This window comes from Protopterus annectens, chromosome 5.part0 (assembly GCF_019279795.1).
Source record: "Protopterus annectens isolate FY-2018-M chromosome 5.part0, PAN1.0, whole genome shotgun sequence".
Lineage (NCBI taxonomy): Eukaryota > Metazoa > Chordata > Ceratodontiformes > Protopteridae > Protopterus > Protopterus annectens.
Window position 1 is genome coordinate 81,900,049 of NC_056735.1, and position 21,912 is coordinate 81,921,960.

The following is a 21,912-nucleotide window of genomic DNA, read 5'->3' on the forward strand; positions in this document are numbered from 1 at the left end:
TTTAGTAGCATGAAAGGTAATACACCAGTTTCTGAAACAGTTTTCAAAGAAAGAGTAATAAGCATTCATTCTATTGTCAGACACCCATCTCAAGTATATGGCTACTTGGGATGGCAGAAGTAAGCAGATTTTCTGATGAAAACTGTAGTTTGAGATATGTAACCCCAAACACGTAGGCTGGTAGCATCCTGTAACAAACTAGCATTCCACCTGGAATTAGTTTCTTCACCTTGAACCCACTCAGAGGTGAAAAGCTCTCTGGCTTCTTTGCAATCTGGAACTGGATAAAGTGGTTAACAGAGAATGAATGACTAAAATAAAACAAAAACATGAAAATGTTCAAAGCAGCATACAGGATTTTTCCAGCACAAAACCACACATTTTTTCAGCATCAGTAAAGTCAGTGAAACATGAACCCGTTGATAGCATTTGAAGATTACGGACAGGGGTTATTTGTGTTTGATATGTTTTCATGAAGTAAAATGTAAAACCATTACATTGTTCTGCTTTTTAAAAAAAAAGAAAATGAAGCACATAGTGGAAATCTTTTGTGCATGTATTGTTTTATTGTTTGTTTTAATTAAACCACTTTTCATTTAACTGATGACCCGAGTATGCTTACAAAACAATAAATAATGCGTATTGATGGTGCATTTACCATGACTGCCTTCTGGCATGTAAGCAATTGTATTCAGTATCAGATGTCAAGTCTGAGTTTCAATATGTACATTAGCAAGATTTCAAAAACAGTAATGTTAAAGTGACATAGTACTAAATATACTGTACATTAAAAACAGGCTGATAAGACAGTAATTAATAATAACAAGCCATAACAACAGAGTTAAAAATAAGATACTGCTGACATACATGAATATTCTGTTATACCAGAATGCCTTCCTTAAAGTTTTTGACCAAAGACTATGCAGGGCTAGAGATGTAAAGGAAATGACATCTGTGTTGGCAAAAAGATAGGTGAATCATGAGAAGATTCACTTTTTACTACAGCATACCGAAAATGCAGCCCTCAGTAACTGAGGCTCAGCGGTTCTAGATGTCTCATTAACTGAGCAAAGAGTTACAGGAAAAAACTATGCCTTATTTTAATCCTAAACAGTGAGTCTCTGCATGTCAAAACAGGAAGGTTAGATGTCTCCTGGGGGAATAAATAAGAGATGCCATTAAGTGGCTGCATGCAATAATAACCAGCTTGTGGAACTAGAAGTCAGTAGAACTAATGTATTCCAAAAGTATTTTCACTCATATTCTATCGCTCTTAGAATTAGAAACATTGATTCAGTTACTCTTTTCCTAGAATGAGATTGGATGCTTGGATAGGAGGAAACGTTTTTTAATTCTAGTTATGATTGTTGCACACTTTTTGAAGTCCTGTCTAGGTTCTTGAGTTTGATTCCACAACAGTGACCATTGGTCATTAAGTGATTCATGTATCAGTGCTGCCAGACTAGGTCATATGTTAATTTTATTGTGGAGTTGAAAAGATAGGAAGTGAATTTCATTTTTGTATTCTACCTTCTGCCAGTTCTCAAATATTTTGCAAACTTGAAATAGGTATGTTTAGATAATAAGGGTATGGGGCTTGTCTCTATATTAGGGATGCAGTAGGGAGGCTTGTCATCTTGCAAAAAAATGCTTTTTGTATGGTTTGCAACCTTAGGAGTATTGCTGTTTTGAGACTGCAAATTATGTGGATATAGGTGTTTTAGTTTGGATTAATCCTGTATCAAATAAATACTTCTTGACTAATCATATTGAATCCCAGACGCCTTGGTCTTATTTCAGATACCAAAAATGGGAAAATGTTAGTTCAGGAAGTGGAACTCAGTCTTATAAAGTTTCACATAAGGAAAAACTCTTTTTAATACAAACTGATACTTTCTATTACAAAAAAAGGAAAAAAAAATCCTAAAATCAAAACTTGTTATTTGCTCTTTAACCAATGCCAGGTAGATTCTACTGATGCTGCTTTAATCTGTATGAAATAAAGTTCAGCGTTATCCTGGACATAGTGCAGTTATTTTTAATAAACAAAACTGATGACCTGTTGAAACAAACTAAAACTCTGAACTAATCATACAGAAAATTGTGTCTTAACAAATATACAATAAGAAGGGGTGCTTTCAGTAACAAGCATACATTTTATAGGAAAAAGGTACATTTTCAATCATTACAACAAAGAATGCGAAATGCTACCACATATACAGAACAAAAAATACTATTACATATATAATAAATTGTGGTCTTTAAAAAACAGAAAAGAAACTTGACTTAGGTCAAGCAATATCAAATATGTATTTACAGAAGTTGCTAAATACAGAAATTGTGCGATTGATCTAGTATAAGAAAAATGTGCAGAACATAAACATCGTGTTGTTAACGAATTTAGTCACTGAAGGAAAAAAACTCAGGGTTTTGTGTTGATGTGTGCACCTACACAAATCTGCTTTATAGTGTGCAGAATTAAAATTATTGTATGAAGCAGGTAATGAGTGGGCTTGAAGAATCAAGATGTGATCAGTTGTAATGTCACAAACAAAGTGGAAGCGCTGAGGACACTTGCTAAGTAAGCCCCTCCATCCCCATTTTACGTTATAATGTATGTAACTTGGTAATGCATGCCTGCACAGTGCTGTTTATGCTGTTGATGCCATAACAAATGAAACCTTCATCAGGTGATAGAAATTTGCTGTATTTCTGCAACCAGGATCTCAGAATCCATATCTTCTTTGCCATTGTCTGAGGTTTCCACAGTGATGTAGCAGCCAGAGTCCCTGGGACACTCATCCTCTAACTGCAGCTGGTCACATTTGGTTGTCAGGCTCTTTGTCTTGGCTTCCTCATTATCATCCTCAAAAGCCCGATCATCTGAAAAGCAAAAGAGGAACATTAAATAAGCTCACACAAAAGCAACCATTAAACAGTTTGTAACATAATATTTACTTGCATTTGTCAGGTCTATATCACATGGTCGAAAGCTAATAATAGCGAATGACCACAGCTTCGAAAAGACTGGAACTCAAAGTTGCAATTGTGGGGGGCTGCACCCCCCACCCCCTGCTAAATATACATACTGATGCCGAGATTGCACTACAGTGAAGAAAAGGTAAATACACCTATCTAAACTGTAGTGCGACCCCACAATAACAACTTTGAGTTCCGGTGTTTTCCAGGTTGTGGTCGTTCGCTATTATTACCTTTCAACCACGTGATACAGACCCGCATTTGTCAACACATTAGAAGTATCATCACACATTTAAAAGGAAACGCAAGTATGATACATTTTTGTGTAAGTGGTATCACTTTCACTCTGTTCTAGCATATGATAGCAGCCACATTGTATCATGAACTTAGTAAATATGGATATTTTTTGAAAGGGGGCCATCTCTATCCTTAAAGCCTTCCACTGTGTATTATATGCAGTCAGTTATTCCCCATAACATGACAACCTTTATGACCCAGGCCCCTCACTGCCTTTCTTCCTTGACCATAAATCTCCTCTAGGGATACTCTATGGAGTTATATTCCCCTATAAGTAAGGACCCTAAAATCCCATTCATTCCTGCTGGGTCAAGAGACAGTTGATAAAACTTATACTGTCATTCACTGTGCTTAAATGCTATCCCCTCCCCATGTATGCCTAGTGAGGCTTTGGATGAAAGACATGCAAAAGGCATATTGACGGCTTCCCTATTAAATAAACGAATGCTCAAAAAAAGTACCAAAAACGGCACAGTGATTTTTTTCCCTAGGAAAAAAAAATCACTGTTCTGTATCTTCGGGATTTGGCCTTTTTGACAATATAGCAGAAACACCAAACGGTGACAAGGAACGCCAGGAAGCAGGATACTGTGCTGGAAACACTTAATTTATTGAAAATAAAATAGGTTAAGCGCTTTCTACAGAAATAGATCTGTCTTCATCAGAACATCATACCATAAAATCATGACTCTTATATATCACAGTTCATCTAAACAACCCGCCCTAAATTGTAATTAATCAATTAGGTCAATTATTAAACAATAGTGCCTTGCACTTGTTTTTAAAAAGATGCAATAAAAACATCTTGCTGCAAAAACACACTGAAGGTGTATAATGTGCTCTATGTACAAAACCATACTGAAATAAAATAAAATAAAAACAATATAAGAAATTGTGTCAATACAAATAGTGAAACTATGTATACTAACTAAACAAATTTCCCCATTGTTAAAAACACTTGAACATGTAATACCTTGTAATTCTTCCTTTTTGGTGTACAATGAAATGTGTTCTAGAATAGAACACCATACAAAATATATGCAATGTATACCAATCATGGTGCTAATAGAAGTAGTTATATAATAAAATATTTATATAAAAATATATTTATATATAAATATATATAATAACCAATGTATGGAATGTTGAGAAAAATACATTGAATAACCCCACAATTGGGTTTAAAATACAAAAATTATAAGAATTGTATAGCGACTAAAACAATATGTTGCACAATAAACTACACAATAAATTCTACTAAACCCTAACTAATGGCTTGGTGGGAATCATTTCATTAAGGCCTGGGGGGGTGGCAGCATCCAACCTAATCTGCCACCTGATCTCCCTTTCCCCCACAACCGCCTTAGTGTTGCCCCCTCTAGGATTGGGGGTAATAACATCCAAAATCGCAAACTTAAACATCTTACACTGCGGACTGTTAATGAGATGTCTGGATAGTGCATTATTGATGTCACACTTCCTCACACACTATATATGATCGTATATTCTGTTCTTAAGACTACGGTCAGTCTTACCTACATAATAACTCATACAGGTTTGACAAACACTTAGATATATGACATGTTTGGTTGAACAATTGCCATTGGAAAACCATATTTTGCTCTTTAAAGAGTTGTTCAGAGTAATACTAGGTGTGTCCATAATATATTTGCAGTAATTGCATAGGCCACATCTTCTGGTACCTGTCCTCATGTCCTTGGTGTTCTTCTGGAATTTCGATTTTATTTCTATTATTCTTTTAAGATTATTTCCTGTTTTGTACACAAAGTGTGGCCTGTCAGTGATCTTACTTTTGACCGTCTGGTCACTAGTCATAATATTCCAGTTTGTGGTAATAATCTTCTTTACCTCACTTGAATATTTACCATATCGGATAATACATGACCTAGTATATGTATTTTTGCTCTCTGTCACAGCACTCTGGTTTACCGTGTTTGTACTAACATCACCTGTGGGTAAAGATTTAGATATACCCACCCCCAAAAGTGGTTTATATTTAAAACCCCATTCATTCTTGACATAACCTGTGATGTCATTCACCATCTTAGGTGGATACCCCTTGTCCAAAAAAAGTTGACCAATGTATTCCAATTCATGGTCCACTATGTGTCTCTCAGTGGTCATGCGTGCAGCCCGTATGCACTGTCCCTTGATAATGCCCCTCTTGGTGTTATATGTATGTGCACTGCTGTAATGTAAATAACCATTACTAAAAGTATCTTTTCTATGGATTTGGGAGTGAAATTCATTGTCCTTGCTATATATCTTGACATCAAGATAATTTATACCATATGAGTCATATTGATGGGTGAATTTGAGGTAATCAGTGGTGTTGTTGATATAACTAATAAATTCCTGCAATACCTCAATTTCACCCTCCCACAGGATGAAGATGTCGTCCAAATAACGGACATATCTTTTGATGAAAGACATCCAATTTGAATTTAAAATGAATTCCACTTCCCAGTCCAGCAGGACCATATTAGCATATATAGGAGCGCAGGCAGTGCCCATGGCCACCCCCGTTTTCTGTCTATAATACTCCCCCTCATAGTAGATGTAATTATGGTCCAAAACAATGTCCATAAATTCTGTAAGGAGTGATATATCATCCTGTCCTAGTCCACTCACTTTGTGCATACTACTGATGAATCTGAGTATTCCGTCATCCTTTGGTATACAGGAAAACAAATCCTGTACATCTATTGTCACATAAATCAACCTGGGGGACCAAAGTTCCTTTTTGAACAGGCCCAGAAACTCCCAGGAATCTTTCATTATGTGTTCCACTGTATCATAGATATGTTTCAATTTGTGATGGATGACTTGTCCAAAGGGAAAGGCTTTACTGGCACTGCCAGAGATGATAGGACGAAAAGGTGGATCATGCATGTCTTTGTGGACCTTGGGAATACCTGTGATGGTGGCCAGAATGGGGAACTCAACCTTGAGAAATCTGTATAAATCTTCATTGATTCTATTTTCCACTATAAATTCTTCTAAATTAGAATCAATTTGTCTGTGGGCTATATTTACTTCATTAATGGAAGAGGGAGTGTACTGTGTTGAATTGTTTAAAAGGTTGAAGATTTTACTTTTATATTGTTCCTGATCATAAAACACAATACCCCCACCCTTGTCCGCAGTCATGATGCGAATATTGTTGTCACACAATGATTGGATGACATCCATCATGTCCTTGTCCGATTGTTTCCCACCATGAATATACTTGTATTTATTGTGTAAGGAATATAACTCGGAGTTCACAACATTCTCGAATGATATGAGAGTATTACACATAGGTGGAGTAAAAGCACTCTTTTTCTTTAGTTCCTCTGTCTGATTAGAACTGATGTTATGCTGGTTTTTAAAAAATATACCCAAGTTTAATTTTCTCATGAACAGTTTAAACTCTACTAGGGTATCTGTTATATCAAACCTGAAGTCAGGTATAAACTTCATACCCTTAGAGAAAATTTGAAAAAATTCAGGTAACACAGGATGAGAAGTGTAATTATAAATCTTGATCTCCCCACAGGAGTGGAGGATCCTATTGTCTTTGTCCAATAGACTGCTGCTGCTATCTATAGTACTATTAGAAACAACATTTGTCAACACATTAGAAGTATCATCACACATTTAAAAGGAAACGCAAGTATGATACATTTTTGTGTAAGTGGTATCACTTTCACTCTGTTCTAGCATATGATAGCAGCCACATTGTATCATGAACTTAGTAAATATGGATATTTTTTGAAAGGGGGCCATCTCTATCCTTAAAGCCTTCCACTGTGTATTATATGCAGTCAGTTATTCCCCATAACATGACAACCTTTATGACCCAGGCCCCTCACTGCCTTTCTTCCTTGACCATAAATCTCCTCTAGGGATACTCTATGGAGTTATATTCCCCTATAAGTAAGGACCCTAAAATCCCATTCATTCCTGCTGGGTCAAGAGACAGTTGATAAAACTTATACTGTCATTCACTGTGCTTAAATGCTATCCCCTCCCCATGTATGCCTAGTGAGGCTTTGGATGAAAGACATGCAAAAGGCATATTGACGGCTTCCCTATTAAATAAACGAATGCTCAAAAAAAGTACCAAAAACGGCACAGTGATTTTTTTCCCTAGGAAAAAAAAATCACTGTTCTGTATCTTCGGGATTTGGCCTTTTTGACAATATGCTATCGATAAAGCGGCATTAGAAATTTCAACTGTTCATTTAATAGGGAACCTATTGATGGGCTGCAACTCAGGGTTTTAGCAGGGATGGATTGCACCTTTCTCACTATGGCATCTGCCTACTAGTGAAAACTTTTGCATTCCCCATATTTTTTAGGTAAAGTCCATCTCTTTACATCCTGATATAGCAAACTTTAATTTTGACCATACTAAGCTGGCACTGGTCAATGCTAAGAGTTTGGACAAAATGATTCTTGAACTAGTGGCCTTCCTGACACTTGGTCACATCTGTATTGATATACTTGCTGAGACTTGATTTAGTCTATTGATAGAACTCTCTCTACAGCTGAGGATAGTACTTATCAATTCATCAGATCTTCTGGGAACTGCAGGAGGGTGTTCAGATTTAATCAAATATTTCAGCATCTTAAGATAACTCTCTCATGACCAAAGTCAAGAACTTGTAGAGCTCCAAATCACCCTTAATAAAATGATCCCATCATTGCTAACTGCAGATCCCACTTCATACCTCCCATTGACCATGAAAGTGCCTACATTTATTAGATAAGAACTCCGTTCAAAATAACACCATTCTGTTTGGTGACTTTTAACTATCCAGACATCAGTTGTCAAACCTTTGGTATTAGTAACAAACATTATAACCATTTTCAAGATTTTGTCATTGAGAGCTTGTCCCCACTGCAGGCTTTAATGTCCTTGAGCTTGATCTCCTCAACCAGGGCCAGCTTTAGGTAAATGAGAATCCTAGGCAAAAAGGTTCCATGGTGCCCCTCCACTGCCCTTCCCATCTGGGCCTCATCACAATACCCAGATTTCCCTTTTTCCTTTCTTTTTTCATTTTCTGTCTCTTTTACTATTCACTCTTTTCCTGCAGTTACTCATTAGCTCATTAATTAATTAATTCATCCAATGTGTTCTTTCGATCAAGACTGCACTCTGATAACTGTGGAAGACAGAACTGCATTAAGCAGCGGAGGTTCTAGATGCTCTAAGGTGCATTTTAGGTTTAACAACCTTTTCATCCATTGATTGCATAAACAAAAAAAATGATCAAAGAAAGAAAGTCTCACTCTTCAACTTTGTATTTTTTTCCTGCATTCTTTCAGCACATCCTAACAGACCAAGGCTGCACTGTAACAACTGCAGTGGAAATAACTTGATTAAGTTGGGGGACTGGGGGTTGCTTGATGCTCAGACTCCATTAAGTTTCGAGATGAATTTTAGAGTTTTTTTAAACAACCTTTTCATCCAACAATGGCCTAAACATAAACCATAATTAAGGAAAAAAATTCAGTCATAATCTTAAACTTTGCTTTTCCCTACATCCTTGCAACACATCCTAACTGACAAAAATTAACTTGTAATAACTAAATCAAGCTGGGCTTCTGGGAGCTGCTAGGCACCCAGAAGCCATGGGATTATCTATGCTCTGAGATATATTTTAGAGCTTTTTTCTCACAAATCTTTACTGCGTTGTATTTCCACTCTTTAACCAATAACCACAACTTCAAATAAGTGAATAAAAGAACAGGCAGTTTGGAGAAGTTCTACAAAGTATATTTAATCAACCAGTTTTATAAAACAATTAAATGCACCCAGAGTAAGCACCATTGTCTGTCTTGGGAGACTTCTTCAGAATACAAGAATAAAGTTTCTCCTCCCTTTTATATAATCTCCAAATTAGAAGTTTAATACCATAAATTAATTGTATAAATATTTAAAGAAATAGTTACACTTCCCTAGAATTTCAAAAGGACTTTAACACCACTTATATTGCTTTAAAAATAATAAAATTCATTAACAGACTTTAAAATATTTTCAACATAATAATAAACTAGTTCAGAATTCCATGTACTAATCATATCTTTCATAAAAATACAGTAAAAATTTCATGCAAAGATATCAAGTGTAGTATAAATACAACTAACATATAATTAATCAATAAAACATATCAAAGAAACTAATGCATTTAGAAACCTAAAATTAATATATGAAAAACTGCAAAGTTAATCCTAACACTCCAAAAAGTGTTATATAAAATGTATACACACATAAAATATGCTCATATTAAAATAATTCAGGAATAATGACATTATTCATATTTTCGGGTCTCTTAGCTTCAGTACTGGTTGCAAAGCAATACTGTCATTTAAACCTGGGGAACCACATTTAGCCTTAGTTGCCAGGTCACTTCTTTATAATCAAGAAAGTTCTACAACCCCCCCCCCACCCCCTTCAGGTTCTCTTTCTTTTTTCCCACAACTTTTTGATCCAATGATGACCAAAACAAGAACTATGCCTAGGGAATAGACATTCAATCTTAAATTTTATTTCAAGGGCGAAATAAAGTTTTCAAGGTCTGTTGCCTCTTTGTTAGTGTCATTGTGTGCTGTGCCCACTCCATCTGGCATGGTCATCTCCTGTTGCTGGGTCCTCCTATGACTCCTTGTCTATCTCAGCTGTTGCTGCTGGGAACTGCTGGACCTGCAAGAAGCCACCTTGTTTTAACTACTTGCTAACTATAATATTGTGTAACACTGCACACACAGTCCTGATTTTGGCAGATGGGTCAGGGTCATACTGCAGGACACCACTGGATGAATCCTGACAGTAGAAATGTGGCTTCAACAGCCCAATCACACACTCTTTAAAGTTTCAGGTTTACAACACTGCACAGTTGTACCCAGTCAGTTGGATTTTGAGTCATGAGTCAGAGATCCAGGTTATATTCAGCATCAAAATCAAGATGTTCATGTAGAATTCACCCATTGCAAACCATTCATACAGGTCACATGTGCTCCATATGGGGGTCTTGAAAGCTGCCTGAGTGGCCTGCACACATTGTAGCTGATACCCTGTGAATTGCATAACATGTGGTGGTTGATGTAGTAATACCCTTTGCAGCTGACAAACCTCCTTTCCAGTTCCTCAAGTGGGTCTTTATTTCATTGTAGGTGCCATCTATGACCCCCTAGAACCTCAGGGAAGTGGGTTATATCATCAAACTCCCACGAAAGATTGTCTCTTTCTCTGGGGTACATACGAATCACATCTGCTCTCCCACATGTTAAAGTATTCCTTTAATGAACTTTATTCCAAGGACAGAGTCCTAGACATACCCACTGTGTCCCCAGTATTTCTATTTTTTATTTTATTTTATTTTTATTTTACATTTGTTAACTGGGAAGATCCAACTGTGAGGCCCGGGGAGAAAAGCTCCACAAAAAAGATAACAGTAACAATGGTGTAATAATACAAAATACAAAAACAAACACATTTTCAAAGTAGAATACAACAGTTGAGATGCATAACAATAGTTGCTATGAGAAGACAAATCAAAAATTACATAGTAAGTTAAAAAGAAACATAGATGCATGGCTCTAAAGCAGGATTACTTGTTAGATGTAAATAAGTTAAGGCCTGTATTGTGTGTTAGTTAAGTTATAGTCAGAGAAGGAATGTGGCAGGATGAAGTAAATTAAGTTATACATGGGTAGATCCAGGTTTTCATAAGATGTGATTTAAGTAATTGTTTGATGAATTGTATAAGATTTGTGGAGGAGGTTATGGGGGGGGGGGTTATTCCAGGTTTTAGCTATGCTATGAGAGTAAAGAGATTTTCCTGCAGTGTTGTTTTCCCTGGTGGTATAGAGAAGAGATTTAGTGGTAGAACAGAGGGGTCAACTGGTAGAATAGTGGGAGAGCAGCTTTTAGTACTGGCATTTTTTCAGGGTAGGTCATGATGTTAAATGCAGTAGTTAGCTGTTGGTAGATGAGTAATTGGGGTAATTCTAGCCATTTAATATTTCTTAGTACCTGGCAATGAGGGGTTTTGAAGGTAGAATTGTTGGTGAATGTAAACATTTTGTTGTAACATGATTCAATTTTGTCAAGATCATTTTTTCTAATATGGGTTAATATTGGGGCTGCATACATAAGTGTGGACAGAAGATGAGTTTGGGCTAAAGTGATTCTGTTGTGTCTATAGAGTGCACCCATTTTTGTGAACCTTTTGGATAGTTTGAGCTATGTGAACATCAAAGTAGAGACCTTTCTCTATTTCTACCCCGAGGAGATTGGTATGAGTTGAAGGAGTGCTTAGAGTACCATTTTTGGATGAGATAGAAAAAGGGGATTAGATCTGGATTTATTTGGAGTGAACAAGAGTAATTTAATTTTGTTGGGGTTAAGAATGAGTTGGATATCAGTGATCCAATTTTCTACAGCAGAGAAGGATTCTTGGGCCAGCTGCTGTAGGGTGGAGAGAGATGGGGCTGTGCAGATGAGTGTCTAGTCATCAGCATACTGTACAAGAGTGGCTTGTTGTGTGGAGGCATGTAGGTTATTTGTGAAGATAGAGAAGAGAAGTGGGCCCAGTATTGAGCCTTGAGGTACGCCTATGGAATTGGGAAGTAGAGGAGACAGTACGTCTTGCCATTGGACAGATTGCTAGCTTTCACTTAGATAACTGTTGAACCAGGATATGGTAGAGGGGGCAAAGGATAGGGAGGTTAGGGCATCTATTAGTTTTGGGTGTGAGACCATGTCAAATACATTGGAGAGGTCCAAAAAGATAGCAGCTATGAAATTGTTATTGCTCCTATGGTGAGTAATTTGATTTGTGAAACAGAGAAGAGCAGTATTTGTGTTGTGGTGTGAGCAAAAACCATGTTGGGTGGGGAAAAGCAGATTATATGTGTTCAAGTATTGCATGACTTGAGAATGAATACATTTCTCAAGAAGCTTAGATAATGAGGGGGGGTATGGCTATTGGATGGTAGTTTGACTAATCATAGGAATGGCCACCTTTATGTAGGGGTATGATGTAGAATATTTTCCATATTTGAGGGACATAGGCTTCCTGAATGGACTGATTGATAAGGATTGAAACTGGGTAGGCTAGGGAGTCAACTGACGTTTTAGAAAGCTAGCAGGTATATAGTCATCAGCTAGAGTGGTAGGTTTCAAGTTCAGGAGGAGTTTTTTAATTTTAGCCGTTGGAATGGGTGAAAGAATGAGGGGAGGTATATTATGTGGTGTTATGGTAGAGTTACTTGGAGAGTTTTCATTTTTAGTTGTAGATGAGGGATTAGTCTTGGACAGCTGGGTGGACAGTGTCTGGACTGAGTTTATAAAGTGTTGATTGAATTGGTAGGCAATGTCATTTGTATCATTATTTGGGGAGGTGGGGGCAGGGGTTGTTGTTTTGCCAGGCTTTAAGAAGGAGTTGATAGTGTGCCAGAATTTTGAGGGGAGGGGTTGAGTGTTTTTGAGACTTAAGAAGTAGTTTTGTTTAGCTAGTTTGGTTTGCTTTTTGGCTAGATTCTCAAGTTGTTTATAGTTTTGCATGGCTTGGTTGGAACTGTCTTTTTTCCAAGTCTTCCAGTCCTTATCTCTAGATTTTAGTAGGGCTTTTGTGCCCCTACTTAGCCATGGAGCGTAATTTGCTTTGGCTGTTATTTTTCTTATGGGTGTAATTGAATTAAGAACATTGATAAACATGTTGTTGAAGTAGTCTTCTGCTTGGTCTAATCCTAGGGTTAGTAGAAGTTTCCAATTGTATTGTTTTAAGATGCAATTTAGGTCCCATTGGTTTAAATTGTGGTCATCCCTGATCTGTCTGTAGATGATGGGTTTTGAGGTAATGGTGCATTTCCTTAGAAGGAAATTGGGGTGATGGTCACTTAGTCCATCTGGAAGACATCCTTGTCTGGTAGTTTTGTTTGGGGTTGTTCACTAAAGTCCGATGAATTATGGATTGTTTTGGGGATTTTTTTATCTATTCTGGTGGGTTCCTGAATAAATTGAGTAAATCCATAAAGACTGATTTGGCTAGAGGGTTTAATGGAGTTGCAGGCTAACCAGTCGGTATTTAGGTCCCCCAGTAGAATAGTTTCTTGTGTCAGGTTATAGTTAAACCATTGAAGCATTTCTTCTGTATTAGAAGAATTATTCCCTGGGGGATATAGCTGCAGGGAATGTTGCTGTTTTTTTTCACTGTTTAGGGCCAGGACAGAACCTAAAGTTTCAGTGTTTTGAAATTTGGGTTTAGGGGTATGAAGGGGTTGGAGGTTAAGTGTGCTCTTGAAAAGAATAGCAACACCACCTCCTTTCCTGTCAGATCTGTCTAGTCACAGAATATTGTGTCCTGGAGGAAGGATTTCTTTATTATGTGTATTGGGTTTTAACCAGGTCTCAGTTATGGTTAGTATGTCAGGGGAGTAATCACTAATGAAAGCATGCAGGTCAGGGAGTTTTTTAGAGATACGTCTGGTATTTATGTTTATGATCAGAAAGTCAGATTTACTTTTATTAGCAAATAAGTTGTGAAATGGATCTGGATTAGGGTTTATATCTCCTGAAGTCAGAAGTATTGTAGTGACGGTTAAAATATGTTTAATTATGCGTGAAAGATTTGTTATGGATGTGTGTGATGTTTTTCAAATGTAAGGATGAGGTAGGTGGGTCTTGTTAAAGTATGGTATAATATTTTCCTTAAGTAATGTGGAGCAAATGGTGAAAAGTGTGTGGGTTTTACAAGATTGCTGTAAGGTCCCTAATGCTAATTATTTGTAAAACCACACATACCTTAATATCCCATGTGATCAGCACTCCATGACTCCCACAGGGCTACAGATAAGGTTATCACATTTACATGATTCATTGCATGGTGTCTCTGTCATGTATTTTTGATTCATTATATGAAAAACAGATCCCACAGTAGTTGAAATGCTTAATTTATTCAACATAACAAGATAAAGCTTTCGGGATACACCCTTCCTCAGTAATCATTTTCTACTACTGTGGTATCTGTTTTTCATATACGTTTTTGTGTTCCTGGTGGTTTACTACAGTCAACTCATTTTTGACACATTATTGATTCATTATGTCAGTTTTCCAGAGAACAAGAATTGTTAAGCATTGTCAGATAAAACTATTCCTCCTGGGTCGACATTGTGCATTACTGGGCAAAACAGTTGCAATGACAGCCTCCTGCAGATACACATTTACAATGGTTGTGGTAACCTTAAGAATATCTGTGCAATGCTCTCTGTCTCAACACCAGCATGCAGCCAAGTTCAAATCTAAAGCAGGTGCAGTGCTGCTGCACAGAATTTAGATGTTTCTTTTTTTCAAATATTTTTATTACGTTTTCCAAAAATAAATATATTTTTATAACATTGAAATATATGCATACAATATATACAGGTTAACAAGAAATAGATTGGTCAAACACAAATAACAGCAAATCAAACTATTTACAAGGGTGTCTAGAATAAACATATGATTTTCATTTTACATTCACGATTCATTTCATAAATCACTACAGCCATTCCTCTTAAGTATCTCGGTTACCTTTTGCCATGCATTGTATAGAGGGGTCTATATTACCAAATCGAAAACCCGTTTCAGTGAACATCACAACACCAGCAGATATAGTGCGAACTACGGTAATGGCGAATGTTCAAAATCACGAAACACGAAATGTCGAAGTGTCATGGTTGGCCCGTCTGCGGTATAGCTCTGTAAGGTAAGTGTGCGATAGTTATGGACCTTAGGGTTAGGGTGCGGGTTAAGGTAAGTGCATAGATAGGCAATGTATGTAAGGTTTAGTGTAGGGTTAGAAGTTGGGTTTTGTTAAGTGTATGTGTGTGGATTATTTGTTTTGTGTGGGTATATGTCTTTAGGGTAAGTGTGCGATAGTTATGGACCTTAGGGTTAGGGTGTGGGTTAAGGTAAGTGCATAGATAGTAATGTATGTAAGGTTCAGTGTAGGGTTAGAACTAGGGTTTGGTTAGTGTATGTATGTGTTTTATTTATTATGTTTGGGTATGTAGTATGTAGCATGCGGTAATGTTGGCCGACTATGACGATTCGAGATTTGAATTTTCGCAGTTTAGGGGGTTCAGCGTATTTGCAGTTCGGGCTATACGTGTCGGTGTTGTAGTGTTCTCTGAAATGGGTTTTTGATTTGGTAATATAGACCCGTATAGAGATATAGTTCTTTCAGTTCATTTTCTGATGGTGTTCATTTCCAACTGCGACACGTTCAGCACGATGTTTCTGTATTTGAATGCAGGAGAAGTCTCACTTTTCCAATTTATTGCTATTGTCTTTCTTGCAATGCCCAATAGAGTCCATAGAATTGTAAATTTTGCTCTTGGAGCACAATTAGGTATAGGAACATTAAACAGGATCAAAGATTTAGGTAGTTGGAATTTATCATTAAAAATTGCTTGTAAAAAATAATTAACTTTATCCCAGTATGATATAAGCAGTTAGCAGTCATAGAACACATGCTGCCTGTCTGCCTTCAGTTTTAATTTTCATCTCCAACAGCCAATATCTTATTTAATCATTAATTCCATTTTATGAGGTGTTATGTAAGATCTGTGTATAAACTTCCAGGTAAAAAGTTTCCACTGTAGTGAAAGAGATGTTTGCTTCGAGGAGAGGAGAATTGGGTTTTGATCACTGTCATTTGGGAACTGATTACTGATTGTTTTATAATAATCCCATAGATTTTCTTTATGGCATGTTTTAATTTTTTAATTATTTTATAAATGCACGGTAAGTGGCCTTTTTCAGTAATAACTTGTTTTGTTGTGAAGACCATTATAAATTTAGAAGCATTTTGTCTAACTGTTAACTGCATTGTCTCTAAGCTGTTTAAAATATATTGTCTTATGTCCTATATAAGTAGCCACAAATTATTACCTAAATTAAATTTCTTTCTTACTTGCTCTATTGTTAGAACTTTTCCAGAATCTAGCAATTGATGCCAGTATGTCAGTTCATTCCTCTTAAGGGTCTTAACTGTTCCTGTATCAAAGGTTTTAATATTAGTTTGCATGCAAGCAATAGGATATAATAAAAATGGACATGTTCTTATCACAGGATTTTAATATACATATGATGAATTTGTAACTTATATTTTTATGTCTATTTTCTGTTGTGTGTTCTTTTGACATCCAGAGAAAATTATTGGTTACTATTTCTCTGCATTACTGTGGTAAAGCAAAACCTGATTTCAATCACATTCTTTCATGTATTTGTTTCTGTCTGGATGAATAAGCTGTATTTATTCCTAATGATATTGCTTTTATGACAGATGACAGTGTATATGTCTTTGTATCAGGCAGACCAATTCCTCCCATTTCCCAATCATTTAAGTGATAATTCATAGCTATTCTGGGTTTATTCGGATACATTAGGAAGTTTATGATTAATCTATTACATTGTTTCATATAAGATTTAGGGGGAGGAAGAGAACAAGCTTGTATAAAGTATAGTACCTTTGCAAAATTAATTATTTTAATTATATAAAGTCTGTCTTCCATTGAAAAAAAATAATTTATTCAATTTTTGTGTATAATAGGGGAATGTTGCTTTAAAATTTCAAAAGGATCACATGACCAGTGAAGTTTATTTAAATATAACTGTTACACCTTGTATCTGATGAAGTTTTAAAGGGTTTAAAATGAATGCGCTTATACACTTACTAGATTGTACTGCATTTTTTGGCTTAAACCTGTGTTTTACACTTTTACTGGATTGTACTACACTTCTGAGCAGCACTTGAAGTTTTTACGCCTTGGTTTCGGACTGTTTGACTTCCGGCAGCAAGTATTTCTTAGTTTGTGATTTTGGAACATTTCTTTTGTGCTTCTGGTTTGGTATGGCAGCTGGAAATGACGGTTTATCCCAGCCATTATTCCTTGACTCAGAGGAAAGTATTTTGAGGTCGGAAATCACTGTGTTGCAGCAAACAGTTGGAAATTTAACATTACTAGTGCAGCAGCTATCGCAGTGTTTGGACAATACACCCCTATACATGCCCGCTCCTAGTTCCAGTAATTCTGCTGGGGCTAGACAGGTTGGAAACACTTCTGTGACTCAGCAAACTACCAATGAACTGGCCAATACAACAACTGTAAGTAACAACTTAGGTCGTTTTGGTAGTAATACAACAGTGGGCATAGCATTAATGGAGTAACAGCATGGAATAATATTCCTAACATTAATGAATGGATCCAAAAGGGGGTTGGGTTCACTAATGAGAACAATGTTATAGAAACAATAGATGTTTCACGAAAACTAATTACTGGATTAAAAACTTACTAATTACTGGATTAAAAACTGTTTAAGCTTAAAAAGTTGCAGTTGGAGAATTTTTACTTATTGGTGAATATTGAATCAAACAGAGACCTGAAGGGCTTTAGGCAGTGGAGGTATCCCACTGGGACAGACATCAATTCACCCTTACACAAAGATCTTGTGGCTCTCTTTGACAAGCAAGGATGTGAATTTATGGAACTCATAGTTCACCATAACAATAAGTTCATCGATTAACTACAGAGGTTACAAGGTTAAATGACAGTATTGTCAATGACAAATCATACCAGGACTACAAAACTGAGAATGGACGAGTATTTTGCAGTATAGAACAAAGTATTGGAAAAACTAAGGGATATAAGATGAAAAAATACGAACGAGACAGAAGAGAGTATGAAATGGAAAGAGCCTACCACCGACTTCACAAACTTGGAAAGGTTTTGATGAACAGTCCGGCAACCAGGCAATGGGAACAGGAGGGGATAATTATACCAGGATGGAACAAGAAAACAATCGGTGATGAACACTGGCACAACAACAACTTTTCATCCAACAGCCCTAACTACCAGCAGGATTTTCCATTACCCAGGAGGTCGGAACGACTACAGAATCAACAGAGTATATTACAACAGGAAGAACTATGCAAAGGGCCCATTTCAGGGCAAAGGGAACACCTATTATCAAGGCAATGCACCACCATACCAGAGGAGGAATACCTGAACAGACATGGGGGTGAGAACATTATAGCTCAAAGAATATAAACTGAACCAGGACATGAAGTGGAATTTGGTTGGAGGGAGGGCCCAGTTGTTGTATACAACAAGGAGAAGGACTTTTACATAACTACACTGAACACTCTATATGGACATATGTAGCTGATTATTTTGCAAAAGGTATGAATTTTGTACCCAAAAGTGAAATGAACTTGACTAATGTACTAATTGATTTAAAATTATATATACGTAGAATGAATTTTCAACTGTTATTTAAGCAGCATAATAGTAACAGCATTTATGATACATTAAGAACAAGTAGCTTATATAACCCACTAGTACACCCTGCACTAAATATATCTGAAAAAAATGTATGAAATTGACTTAAGGGCTCATTATGAGAGCAATAACGAAAAAGAAGGAAAAACAACAGTAATGATATAGGGGAAGAAATTACGGATTTCATACATTTTAATGAACTACGGGTCATGAAACTTGACAAGGGCGGGGGTATTGTAATTTTGAAGCAGGAAACATACGAGAACAACAAACATGGAATGTTACAAGCAGAAACATATGAAGGAAGAAGTAGATCAGAATTAAACAGTGCATATGTGAGACTAAATAATTAAATCAGAGACATGTTCATAGAGAGAAGGAGAGACATGGATGAATTTAAATATCTAAGCATTACATCACCCAGAATCCCTACAATTTATGGAGTCCCTAAAATCCACAAGTCAGTTAACCATCCACCTATGAGACCGATAGTGGATGGTAGGGGCTCCATCACTGTTCCATGCGCTCAGTATGTTGACACTAAGTGTAAACATTTTCTAACACAAGAACAACATCTGTGTAGGGACTCTTGGGACTTCCTGTCCAAAATGAAGACTATTAGATTTGAAAGGGAAGATATTATGACTACTATAGATGTAGGGGATCTATATACCATCATTCCACATAATATAGCCCTAGAATGGACTAGGAATTACTTGGAAAACAAAAACCTGGACTATAGTAAATAATGTCATAGAACTCTTAGAAATAGTTCTCACCAATAACTACATATACTTCAAAGAAGAAATTTATAAACAAAAAGGAGTGGCCATGGGCTCCCCAGTGGGGTCCTTTTTGGCACATGTAGTTATGTTGGAGTGGGAAAGGAGGTTTGTGCATAAGAGTGTCCACACAGACAATATTAAATTCTACCTGCGCTATGTGGATGACGTCTTCCTTATATGGGGAAATAATGAGGCTACATTAAAAAACTTTCTACAGTATGTTAATGAAAGTACAGAGTTCCTTTTGTTTACATGCCAAGACAACAAAAACGAGATGCCATTTTTGGATGTTATGCTTAGAAAGAATTATGGTTTGGGGGAATATGTAGCTAGTATATACAGGAAACCAACATATTCCAACATGTTACTCCACTTCACCGGCTGCCACCCCTTTAAACAGAAAAGGGCAGTGGCAAAGTGCCAATTGGTTAGTGCGGCCAGAATGAACACCTTAGAGGAAGACTACTATAAAGAAGTGGATACCCTAGTAGGGATGTTAACTAGAAGAGGCTCTATACACTTAAAGAAATTCCAATCCCTCAGAGCCACACACTCCAGGGATCTAAACCTTGTCATCACAATAAACAAAACATGCTGGAGGGACAGGTTCCTGACCCAGAGACTCCCCAGACTCTGGAATAGACTGCCCATACATGTCAAGCAGAGCACCTCCTTGGCCCTCTTCAAAAGGAACCTTGACGATTGGATGGGAGAAAGGAAATTCACCCCGGGGATAATGTCAGTCACCCTGCTAGACAGGGGTCCAGGAAGTAAATAGTGTGGAAAGAAATAGCCAGGGAATTGTTATGGCTAGGCTTGTATAGGCCCTAGGGCTGATAGCCTAGTACCAACCTATAAACCTATAAACCTATGAACCAGAATTATTAAATGAGTTAACATTAGAAGTTACATTTAAAATAAAAAATTGATTTTATCAACCTATTTTGACAAGTGAACACTCTGACCACTCTTTTAAATTTAGCATATTAGAAAGAGTGGAGAAAGAAAAGCTGGGGGGTCCTTGGACAGCAATACTGGAGTGACATGAATTAAAATGGCAACTGCAACTAGAGGCATACAGGCAAGCAGGACTAAATGACCATGTCAGTATTGCTCCCGTCCTAAGGCCTGGGAGAGATACATTGTTACAAAAATAGCACTTTGCTGCTATTTTTATTTTTATTATTATTAACGGTTTATTTATAAAGATTGCTGTGCATGACAACCAAATGAACTCATTTTAATAGCACAACAATTAAAATAGCATGTATACCAGAGCATGAATTTAATGACAATATATATGTTCTTGAGGGATGTATATAACAGGGGAATATTGCTTTAAAATTTCAAAAGGATCACCTGACCAGTGAAGTTTATTTAAATGGTTCTAGAACTGCTACAACTTGTATCTGATGAAGTTTTAAAGGGTTTAAAATGAAAGTGCTTATACGCTTACTGAATTGTACTGTATTTCTTGGATTAAACTTGTGTTTTACACTTTTACTGGATTGTTATACACTTCTTGAACAGCACTTGAAGTTTTTATGGTTTGGTTTTGGACTGTTTGACTTCCAGTAGCAAGTATTTCTTACTTTTATTATTTAAGACGCCATTGTAATTTATTGTAATTGTTGTATCTGATTTATTTGTTAATGTAATATCTAGGCATTTAATTTTGATATCAGTACGTATATATTTATAACGTTCCTTATCGAAACCTTTCTTGCTAGTATTTATAAGCAATACCTTAGTCTTGTTTTTACTGAATTTGTGACCTTAGATTCTCTGGAAATGTTGGATTTAGTAGGGATTTTAATGCGATGTCATTGTCGTTTAAGGTTAGCAGAATATCATCTGCAAACTGTTGAGCCTTCATTTCTAGACTGTTATCTAGTTGTTAAACATTAATATTTTCATTCATTCATAAACTGTTTGCAAATGGTTCGATGACCATGGCAAACAATAATGGAGACAGGGCAGCCCTGTTTTGTGCTCTTAGTGATTTCAATAGCTTTATAAAATAAGAATCTAATCTTAATAGTGTGAATTTCTAGAGAAACCATATTCCTCTAAAAATAGCCATAAACAATCCCAGTGAACTGAGTCAAATGTATTATTTATGTCTAAACTGACCACAGTCATTTTACTCTTTGTAATGTTAACATAAATAAGGAAAGAATTCTTTCAATGTTATCATATGTGTTCATAACATTTATAAAACCAGTTTGATCTCCTATTCATAGGTTCATTAATAATGGGAGTAACCGTTTAATCCTAGAAGTATGTACTGCCATGAATATCTTATAATCTATATTAAGAAAAGATCTTGGCTTATAGGATGAATATTCCCTAGCATTTTTATCTGGTTTCAAAATAAGTGATATTGTGTATTTTGAAGAGGGAGGGATTTCTTTGCCATCTTTTACTAATGTGAACGCATTCAACAAATACACTAAAGCTTCTTTAGTTAATAATTTGTACATTTCTGGGTTAATATTGTTCATATTTGGGGCTT

At 36.4% G+C, this 21,912-nt stretch overlaps 1 protein-coding gene across 1 annotated transcript in view; it reads right to left on the bottom strand.

Annotated features, from left to right (window-relative positions):
- Positions 1-544: 544 nt before the first annotated feature.
- SAMSN1 (SAM domain, SH3 domain and nuclear localization signals 1) overlaps positions 545-21,912 on the bottom strand; it is a 691,753-nt gene continuing 670,385 nt past the window's right edge. The window contains exon 8 of the mRNA XM_044072151.1: positions 545-2,883. Coding sequence (XP_043928086.1) covers positions 2,687-2,883 — 197 coding nt within the window. The 3' untranslated portion in view covers positions 545-2,686. The remainder of the gene's footprint in view (positions 2,884-21,912) is intronic.